Source organism: Cololabis saira, chromosome 16, assembly GCF_033807715.1.
Source record: "Cololabis saira isolate AMF1-May2022 chromosome 16, fColSai1.1, whole genome shotgun sequence".
Lineage (NCBI taxonomy): Eukaryota > Metazoa > Chordata > Actinopteri > Beloniformes > Belonidae > Cololabis > Cololabis saira.
In genome coordinates this window covers 13,795,630-13,806,877 of record NC_084602.1, presented here as the reverse complement: position 1 = coordinate 13,806,877, position 11,248 = coordinate 13,795,630, and the positions used below count along the sequence as shown (strand labels likewise).

Here is an 11,248-nt window from a genome sequence, read left to right as displayed (position 1 = left end):
AATTTTATCACCAGATTAGAGTGTTTAGATCTAGAGAAGTGTTGTTCTCAGATTCCAGCTGCACGACTGACTTTAACGGCCTCGTGAACTATCCTGTCATCTTAGTCTGAACAAAGTCTGAGAGTTAAGTTAGACTTCTGTCTGTGTATGGTTTTCACTGTCTAATCACTGAAATGCAGCTCCACCACAGTCATTACAACATCCTGGCTACCCCACCGTTGATGACACAAAAACGCAATAACCAGTCTAGTATTTTTATTGTCAACTTTTCTGATGGGATGCAAATTAAGAGAGAGAGGAAAAAGTGAGAAGCGTCTCTCTGATCTGAGAGAGAAAAATCAATCATATCCCATCTGAGATTCAGACATACTGGTTTAAACACCTCATTATTTATTAAAATGAAGTATAATACATGGAAGGTGATATTGTAGAGGACCAACATGTTAATATTACACAAACAGAGAAAATGAAGGTGAGGTTCAAGTTCATTGAGCGAGCCTAAAATAATAAAAAAAAAAGATAAATATCATTAGGCAATATCCCATCATTAAGACAGATTCATTTGTTTGAAAGAATGTTGAAGGATATGAGGAATTTCCCTTTCTTTATTTCCAGTCCACATTCTGAGTCAGTTGGTGGCAGTAACGCACCGTCATGTTGAGAACCAGCTACCAACTAACCTGAAGAATAAGAAAGAAAAGTGTCTCTGGAGTAAAGATTGGTGGAGGCTCAACGGTCTGAAAAAACATGCATTTGCAAACTCTGCAACAATTTCAGAATAATGTTCATCTGCATAAAACTGCAAAGACTCTCAATATCTTATTTACAGCACGATAAGTATGTGAATCTTGAGAAATCTGGGTGTACGTGGGAGGAGGCCAAAAATCCCTCCGGGGAGCCCCTGAGCTTTGGGCACTGCAGTAAAAACAGACACGGTTATGTAATGCGAGTTCAGGAGCACTCGGCGCCGGCGGGTCATGCTGTCTACAACTGCAGATTAAAGCTCCACCAAAGAAGTAAAACTATATGTGAACATGATCCCAATAAACATACATTTATTCTCTGGGCCAAAGTTCATTCAAACCTGAGAGAGGTGAACTGGATAACTGTTGTGTGGTCCAACGAATTATAATTTGACACTGTGTGCTCCAAACAAGAGAGGAGAAGGAGCATCTGGGTTGGCATTAGTGCACAGTTCAAACAGCTGCATCTTTCACGCCATGGCGGGTACATTGTGCCTATACCAGGGGTCGGCAACCCGCGGCTCCAGAGCCGCATGCAGCTCTTTAGCGCTGCCCTAGTGGCTCCCTGGAGCTTTTTCAAAAATATTTGACCTTTTTTTTTTTTTTTTTTCCTTTTTTTCTTCTTTTTCTTTTTTCCTTTTTTTCTATTTTTTTTCTATTTTTTTCTTCTTTTTTTCCTTTTTTTCCTCTCTTTTTTTCTTCTTTTTTTCCTTTTCTTCCTCTTTTTTTCTTCCTTTTTCCTTTCCTTTTAAATCTCAACATTTCAATGTTTTTCTCAACATTTCGACTTTTTTCTCGAAATTTCGACTTTTTTCTCGACATTTTGACTTTTTTCTCGACATTTCGACTTTTTTCTCGTCATTTCGACTTTTTTCCCGAAGTGCATAATGAAAAAAAAAATCTTCCCCCAGTTATAACGAATATAGATACATGCAGCATGTGTTGCCTTCATTCTAAAGCTTATACAAGACTTTCCATTTTTTTCGGCTCCAGACATATTTGTTTTTTGTGTTTTTGGTCCAATATGGCTCTTTCAACATTTTGGGTTGCCGACACCTGGCCTATACAATTAGCGACTTGCACATCTGGAAAGGAGAGATCAGTAGCGTTTTAAGGTATATTTCATAGCGTAAACATGCTCCCATCCTTTTCCAGGGAAGGCCTTGCTGCACCCATCCCAAATGCTTGGTTTCATAGAGGTCCAGGTGCTGAGCAGTCTAGACCTGAACTGAACCTGCTTGGTCCTCTACCAGACAATAATGGGTCAACATTCTTCCACCAAAATTCTCCCCTCAGTTCCCCAACATCAAGTATACACACTATTTTAATGTTTCAATATGGATCACTACCATTAAATTCAAAATTAGCTTATTTTCTTTTTGTAACGATGGTGATTTACCTCCATTTAAACATGTGGTTTGTTTTCTATACTCTCTTGTGAATATTATCTGGATTTATGAGATTTTCAAGCTATTGCATCTGTTTCTATTTACGTTACACAGAGCGCCACAACTTTTCTGGAGTTTGCATATACGCTCCCTAAATTATACGCAGGAAAACAGGATATGAATCATCTTCTGTGTTGTTTACACTGTGAGATGTATGAATGTCTTGGCGAGTTTTTACTCTCATTGGAGAATGAATCAAATCTCCATATTTCTGCCTAAGTGCATGGTTTGAAAAGCCCTTCTGTGCCTCCTTTACTCCGTCACTGAAGTGTGCTGAAGATCAGGTATCACATCCAAACCACCCAGAAAGAAAAGAACTCTTTCGGAAAAAGCCTCATGAAAGCAAAACGGAAGCCGTCTCCACTTGAGCGGCCATGCAGATCTGAATCTGCGTGAACCTGCAAGGAAAAAAAAAAAATTAAGAGATAAATGAGTTTCACTTCTCACCTGTTAACATTTGTAAAGTTCCCTGTTGACTGAGAAGCTGTTAAGAGAAATGTCGGTGAGTTTGTGGGGTGAGAAAGTGCTTGCGGGGAGAGAAAGGTACATTTGGTGTCCAGCAGCTGTCACGTGTTCCCTCCGCCGGGTTCCTCGGCCGTGGACAATAACCAGTGCTGTTCGCTCCTGCTTACCTGGGGCTTTAGTCTCCAGTGAGTTGGAGCAAGACCCAACCGGTATCTATTCTGCACGAACACCACCCCGGCACAGAGACACATTGTCCACAGCTTTTTTTTTTTTTAATTAAAGACCCCGGTTGGTCGCTCTGTGCCAGGTGACCCCGGCCTGCTCCGGGCTGCATGTGCCGACCACAATCCTCTCCGCCGGGTATAAGTCTCAGTGGATAATTGGAGAGAGAAATGTTATACTGCCATCATGAGATGGAAAAAGGATTATCTAACGAGGATTTTGACTTAAGAGCCAGGGATGGAGATATAATGTAATGTTTCCTTCCGCCTACAGTCACCCTACCTGCCTCACGCTCTGACTTTACAGCTCAGCTACCTGTCTAAAGGTTTGAAGAGAGGGAGGGGGGAGCTGGGATACCTTTTCTTTTTTTTTCTTCTGACAAATTCCACCTGTTCCTAATCTCAGATGAATTTCTGAATCAGTCCCAAGTAGGTTTCCAAGCAGAGCCGACATGGAGCGTCCAGAGGGAAGACTGCATGTGGCTTTGCTGCTTTTTCTGCCTCTTCTGAGAGTCAGCTGTGTCTCCCATCACAAAACTACAGGTACAGATCTTCAGATCTTAACTACATCGATGTTTAAAGAGATGCTGGCGTGCTTGGGAAAAATAGAAATAAATAAAACAAGCAGAAATCTTTGGCTTCTGGATTTGAAGGCTGGAGAACTGTTTGTGGTCTCTTCTGCGTAAACATTTGAGTCACGTATCTTTTGTTTTCTAGTCTCCTGGTGTGTGCTGTCTGACGCTGAGGAGCAGAAGTGTTTGGATTTGTCCGGTAACGCTACAGCCAGGAATGTGAGGGGAACGCTGCAGTGTGTCCGCGGTCTGAGCACCAGGGATTGTATAGACAAAATCAGGGTATGCAATCATGTGCAGGTGGAAAAAAACAAAAAAACAAACATTAGAAAATAGGATTTTCTTACCTTTATTAATTACTACAAAGGCAAGTATATGGCATTACCTTTGATATTTGAAAGGATAGAGGAGGAAATTGAAAAATACACAACATCCTTCATCATCACCTTCTTTTTTCTTATGTACAAAAATCCTGTTGTGTTTTAGAAGCCATTTTGATGCATAGGAAGGTGCAAAACAAGATAAAACTGACAAGAAAAATTATAATTGCATAGCTCAACATTCCAACAAACACGAAAGTCGGTGCAGTGAAGGCAAAAACACTAAAGTTAAATGATAAAAACATAAAGTGCTTTTAACTTTTAAAATTGGAATATGATTTGTGTTATATATTGTGTTGTTTCTGAGTTTTTGCTTACAGTTGTGTTTTCTGTATTGCTGTGAGTTTTAGTTTTAGAAATTTTTCTTAACAATTTAGCATTTTCCAAACAGATGTGATTTTCTTTTTTTTGGGGTGGGGGGGTCCTTCCATATATTGCATATTACTTGAAAGGACTTCTCCTGTCAGGAACTGACCACTGATGCTGGATCTGTTCCCCTCAGAACGGGACGGCAGACGCAGCCTCCATGCCTGCAGATGACATCTATGCGGCGGGACTCTGCCATGGTCTGGACCTCGCGGCAGGAGAGTCTCACAATGGAGTCGGTGAGTTGCACGCTGGGGTTTTCCAGCAGTTCATCCAGGACGACTTTAAAACCCCAACGTGAGGCAATCCTGACATACAGGGACGTGAAAAGTTTAGCACCTCTTTATGTAATCCTGTGGTTTGTATGTGTGTAAGAGGGTGTTAGAAACCATAAAAGTCTTCTGATTGTAGCAGAAAATGCAACCTCAGGCGAACAATAACATGAAACCTTTTTCCCCTGTGCAAATATGTACTTAACAGAAATGAAATGAAAAAGAAAAAAAAGTGCATTAAAAAGTACCACATTCCTCTTTGCATAAGATTCAAGAGGACAAGTTGAAACCAAATACTCCTAATCACCAGCCGTTGATGAATTTATCTTTAGGAAAAGACATCAGTAATATTCTGCAACTGCTGCAGATATCAATCTGGAAAAAAGTTACTTAATATTTGAAGTTCAGTGTTATAAAGTTGGAAAGATTAATGACACATGGGTCAGTTTCCAGTCTCCCCAGTAGGGAACATCCCTGCATGTTTAACTCAAGATCCGACAGCCTTGGTCACAACTGTGCCATGCAGCAGAACAATTATTTAAAGCACTAATGCAAATCTACAGCTGAGTGGCTGAAAAAAATTAACTAGTCTTGGAATAGTCAAAGTCCAAATGTCCACCTTGTTGAAATAAGGTGGTGGGACCTGAAGTGGAAAAAAAAGGCCAAAAAAGCCTCAGTGAACTGATGTAATGTTGTAGAAAAAGAAGAAGCTGAAGGTTTCCACAATGATGTAAGAAACTTGTACAGTCATATAAGACACAGCTTCTTCCATGTGGCTCTGTTAAAGATGGATCTACAACCTGGAGATACTTTCTATCTTAGCCAACATGTTGTGATTCCTTTTGCCTAATTTTTGTAGGCAGCTGATACCCGAACATGTGAAAGCAGCACGCTTGTTTTCTCCCTTCGGATCTGCTCCCTGTTTTTTTTCTCTCTCTCCTTTTCTGTTGTCTCCAAATCTCTGCAACCTCTCCCTCCAGATGGCATCGGCTACCATGTGGTGGCATTGGCCCGCCGCTCCTCCTCAGACCTGTCCCTGCTGGAGATGCACGAGCGTAGCTCCTGTCACCCGGGCATACGAACCACCGTGGGCTGGACCGTTCCCATCGGCTACTTGGTTAACACGTCCCAAATCAGCGTGGGAGAGCAGTGCAACTTCCCCAGAGGTAAGACCTGCAGGGACAGGCGTGCACAGATGTGTATGAGAGGTCCAGAGGGAGGATGGGAGAGCAAGGCTGTGGAAAATGTACAGGACTGTCTCAGAAAATTAGAATATTGTGATTTTCTGTAATGCAATTACAAAAACAAAAATGTCATACATTCTGGATTTATTACAAATCAACTGAAATATTGCAAGCCTTTTATTATTTTAATATTGCTGATCATGGCTTACAGTTTAAGAAAACTGTAAGATTCCCAGAAAATTTGAATATTCTGGGAATCTTAATCTTAAACTGTAAACCATAATCAGCAATATTAAAATAATAAAAGGCTTGCAATATTTCAGTTGATTTGAAATGAATCCAGAATGTATGACATTTTTGTTTTTTTAATTGCATTACAGAAAATAAAGAACTTCATCACAATATTCACATTTTCTGAGACAGTATCATGACCTTGGACATCTGTGTTTTCCTAAGTTATCCTAAGTTATCCTAATGTTATCCTATGTTATTCTTAAAATATATATTTTCTTAGGAGTTCCAAAAATGTGTTGTATGCAAATCTATCAGGAAAATAAATATTGTACCCTATAAATTGTAGATTAATAAATAAAGATGGAAACATATCCAAAAAGAAGATACAAACTACATCCTCCCAAACCAATAGGAAAGGACTCAAAAAGATAACCTGCATTCTTTCTTTTTTACTGATTTGTTGCACGTTCTCCGTTTTGATGGGCAGCGGTGGGGAACTTCTTCGGTTACAGCTGCGTACCTGGTGTCAAGGACCCTCAGCACGATCCCAGAGGCAACAACCCAAAGAACCTTTGTGAGGCCTGTATAGGAGACGACAACGACCGGCACATCTGTGCCAACAACCACAGAGAGAGGCATTATGGGGAGGCAGGGGCGCTGAGGTACAACACCAACACCAACTACACCGGGAACGAGATGCTAATGGCACCCATAGGTGGAGCGTTTCCATGTCTACCTCACTTTATCTACGCTGCTTCTGGGAAAAATGTGCCTGGCCTGAAAGAATACAGCGACAGCAACAGTGACAAATACGATATAGGGCTTGTGTGCTCTTTATGCTTGTACCCAGAAAAAACCCAAACCATCATAAAAAACCTGTCAAATGAAGAGTGTACAGTGTAATTACTTGTGAATACCAGGTCCGGTGTTGCCTGCGTGCTATAATTATTGACGATGGCATCGCTGTGCAGAGCTGCTGTCATAATTATGTTTGAACCAGGAATAAAAGGGGATCTAAAGTTTTGTTTTTTTCTTTCAGGTGTGTGGCTGAAAACCTTGGCGACGTTGCTTTCGTCAAACACACGACAGTTTTCGACAACTTAGATGGTCAGTGGAGCATTTTAGAGAATACACAACTGCAGATTAAATGAGTGACCTCGGTGTTTAGAGGCTGCAGAGGGTGCAGTTCCCCGTACAGACACAAGATGTCAGTGTTTCGCCGTGTATTTGTGTGTTTACCAGCATGTGGCGTCCAGAGCATAATAAACACATTATACTGGAATCATCTAGTGTATTATAATATGGCTGCTTCAGAGATCAAGACACAGAGACAGATGGACAATAGGGAGCAAAGAAACAGATTTTATAACTACAGAACTAAAGAACCCCCCACCGCTAGCTCCCTTCCCCCCCCGAAAAACCAAGAAAAATAACCCAGAGGTTCAGGCGTTTTGTCCAGCTAGTGTCCTAATTCACTATTTGCTGCATCTGCTCCTCTGCTTTGGGCAACATGCAAAATTAATGGTGATCATTATCGCCGTCACGCTACAGCAGTTTTGCTGGTGCAGCCGAGAGAGAACAGTTGGACGCCGATCCACAAACACTGCGGTTGTTTAACGAAGCATGCTTTGTCATATGGTTCAAAAATGTCCAGAATTAAGCTGGTTAAGAGGGGGCCAAGAAAACACAGACGTGTTGATATTTACAGATGATGTATGTTCAAAGTGTTTCATTAAAGAAAAAAAGACTAATCAGTCACAGACTGTGTCATGAGTAAGTGCTCCCTGCTGTCAGTCTGGGCAAGACATCAGTTATGCATTAGTTCTAAAATGGCCATCTCCTTTTGCTAAATGCAGTCTGCTGCACTCCCCTGCTCAGGTAAGAACCAGGAGTCCTGGGCCTTGGATCTGGAGCTGGAGGACCTCAAGCTGCTGTGTCCAGATGGAACCGAGGCGGGTCTGGAAGAGTATGAGCGATGCCACCTGGCAGCGGTCCCCGCCAACGGTGTTGTCGTCCGCGTGGAGGATAAGTGCCGCGTCTGGAAATACCTGGAACGTTTACAGGTAGGTGTGGAAACAAAGTGCATCAGCTGTGCATCAGCCGGGGTTATTGATCAGCTCATCTCACCACGTAAGCTATCTGTTGAAGACTAGGCCTGTGTTGAAAAGATCGATTCTCCGATTTTAAATCGATTCTCATATTAATTCCTAAAAATCGATTCATATGTCCAAAGATCGATTTAAAAAAAAAAAAAAAAAGTTTTTTTGTGTTTTTTTTCATCATTACATTACAACTTTTGGTACTTGTTTATGCCCAAAAATGGAATATTTTGTTGGACATGAGAATAACTGGTGCCATGTTTTTGCCTTTAAATATGTTTAAAGGTATGAAAACATTAAAGTTTTCAGTTATAATTGCATAAATTGTCTATATTTCTTTGCTTTATATACTGTCTTGAGGTTACATTTGCATAAATGTTAAAAACCAAATTCTCATAAATGGGGAAAGAATAAAAGCAATTTCTTTCGTCCTCTGTTTGCTGCCCTGCATCTGTTTGGTAATTCTGACCCACATGATGTTTCTGAAAGCAGTTCTATCAGCATTCTGGGAGCTGATTGGTCCTTACAGCATCATTAGCTGCAATACTTGCTGTTGAATCTCAATATAATACTAGTATTAATATGTTGCATAACTAGACAGTCATATAATTCATGCAACAGCTGAAAAAACAGTTTTATTAACAGTAACCCAAATCAATATCGGATCGAATCGGATCGAATCGAAGCGTGATAATCGATTCTAAATCTTAAGAATCAGAATCGAATCGATTCTTGATATTTGAATCGATCCCCAGCCCTACTGAGGACTGTCATCCTGCCGTGCTAGTGCGTGTGTGTGGGGGATGTCAGGAGGACTGATGCTCCCTGTGCTGCACATATCCACAATCTCAAAGATGCACATGTACACGGAGCACGCCAACGCGCATCCATGCGTGCCTTTATGCATTAAGTGCAGTCACACGCTGTCTCTCTCCTGCAGAATGCATTTGGCAACGCCACCGAGGGCTTCAGCCTGTACAGCTCAGCAGGCTACGGCCAATCGGATCTGCTCTTCAGTGATGCCACCCACCACCTGCAGAGAGTTCTGGGTAGCTACACCTCTTGGCTGGGTCCCACTTACACCACCATGCTGCAGGCCTTTGAGTGCGAGGGTAAGTGTGTTTGCCTGCGCGCAAAAGTGTGTTTATGTGGATTTGCTGATGAAGAGTGGGAGGCTAAGTGGCTGGAGGAGTGTTTTCTGCTGCGCCTGTGTACCCACTAGCGGCATCCACTGCAGCTACTCTCATTACTGGACTTTTGTTTTTCCATCAACAGGGTTCTGCTGATGGAAGAGGCGGAAGACACCCAGACCATCATATTCAACCCCATCTTGCTGTCTCCATCCTCCAGTTTTGTCTTCGCTTCTTAGCCTTCCTTGTTTCCGTGTTAGTTTTCATGTTTGTTTTCTCCCTGCTTTTCACCACCCAAATCTCCATTTTCATATAAATCCCTGCCCTCCTCCAGCTTAGGATGTCCTCTAATATGCTGGCTGGCAGGGCAGGACGATGCTCAGAGGGGCTAATCGCCTATTAAAAATGTCCATGAAACTCGACACAGCATTTTAATAATAGGATGCTGGAAAGAAAGGATGGGGGAAATAAAGTAATAAAAGAGACATATGATAAACAGAGAAGAAAAGAATAGCATGTTAATGATTTTATTGCAACGGAAAGATTACCCGTTTTTTCAAAGCAGATTTTTTAAAGATTAAAAGTGACCCCCCACCTCCCAATCCCCAGAATTCATTAACGTACCCCAAATAAGTCGTTTGTTGGGAAACTGCATGGTCCGTAGTGTGAGCCTCAGCACCACTTTCCCGTCCACCTCCCACAGGGTCTGTCTCAAAAACTAGGTGCTATTAACTTTGAGCTTCAGACTCTCAGTTACTGTAAGTGTGTGTCTGTAAGCACAAATGCTTTCCCACAGCCATTATTGCCCTTAATTGGCAGTCTGGCATATTTTGCTGTTTATGTACAACAGAGGAAAAGTGTGTGTGTGTGTGTGTGTGTGTGTGTGTGTGTGTGTGTGTGTGTGTGTGTGTGTGTGTGTGTGTGTGTGTGTGTGTGTGTGTGTGTGTGTGTGTGTGTGTGTGTGTGTGTGTGTGTGTGTGTGTGTGTGTGTGTCCGTTGGTGTGTGTGTGCGTGCTCATGCATCTGTGTTGACAGGTTTGCTCCTTTCCCATGGCTTGCATAGCTCACTTCTCTGGATCACCGCTTTCTCACGTCTGCTACGGTGGGCCCCACTGTGCCAGTTATACGTGCGTCGTAACACTATACGCTTAGGAGAAAAAGGGCGCTGGGGGCTTGGGTTGCCTCCACTAACCCCTGAGTGAGTTTAAGAAAAAAAAACCCTCCATCTGTTTGCGTCTACCAGGTCTCCCCACTCACATTCTCCAAAACTTCTTTGTTTTTGTCCACATAAACAGTTGCGTGTTAGTGCCGCATGAACAGTGGGATAATGACAAGCAGAAGGAACAGGAGGACGTTTGAGACCGGCCGTTACCAGAGGGTCCAATACACTCAGTTATTTATGAGAGCATGTGGATCATTCACTTTGCCAATATGTTAAAGGCAGTGTAGTTACCGTAAAACTCATCAACTGGTTTATGAGCCTTCCTTGACCTTCTGAGTCATGTACTGTACAAGATACAAAATACAAAACAGTGCTTTTGTTTTGTTTTTGTTTTCTCTCTGATACAGTACAAGATGAATTCTCCTTATCAAGCAATGTGTTTATGTGTGTTTTCCTTTTAATCGTGATGGAAAAAAATGACAACAGGTAGGACGGAGAGCTGCAGATTTATTTCAAGATTCTGTTTTGAAAGCTGACCTAAAGCCCTCGATTTTAAAATTTGCCATCACTATGTATATCTTTTGTGCAACTAAGACTCTGTTTTGCATCGTTGTTGCTGTTGTTTTTTTTTCTATGCTATGATATTCAGCTTTATGTAAATAGTCTTTGTCACCTGAATGTGTAGAGCTGCTACCTACCTCCTACCCCCCCTCCACGCCCACCCCAACCAATTAAAAGAATGTTGATGAAGAAAAAATATTCTCTTTGAGTTGAATCCTAATCATCCCGCTGCAGCTGCATGATATCTGTGTGGAAATGATGTTTAATGTCATATCTCTCCTTCCATCACTCAGAAGTGTTCAGGTTTTTTTCTCTCTTTTCTTTTTCCTTCTCTTTGAGTAGAAGGGAAGGTACAAGAGGAATAATGAATGAAAAAAAAACATGTAAATGGAGTCCGGCCACACGAAGACC

General features: G+C 41.8%; 1 protein-coding gene across 1 annotated transcript; it reads left to right on the top strand.

The window, feature by feature from the left end:
- Positions 1 to 3,304: 3,304 nt before the first annotated feature.
- otomp (otolith matrix protein) lies at positions 3,305 to 10,028 on the top strand. The gene is made up of 9 exons (XM_061744495.1): positions 3,305 to 3,420; positions 3,595 to 3,731; positions 4,332 to 4,434; positions 5,448 to 5,633; positions 6,373 to 6,547; positions 6,925 to 6,992; positions 7,764 to 7,948; positions 8,925 to 9,096; positions 9,260 to 10,028. The coding sequence occupies exons 1-9, from the start codon at positions 3,330 to 3,332 to the stop codon at positions 9,268 to 9,270; spliced, it is 1,128 nt and encodes a 375-aa protein (XP_061600479.1). The 5' UTR covers positions 3,305 to 3,329; the 3' UTR covers positions 9,271 to 10,028.
- The last annotated feature ends 1,220 nt before the right edge of the window (positions 10,029 to 11,248 follow it).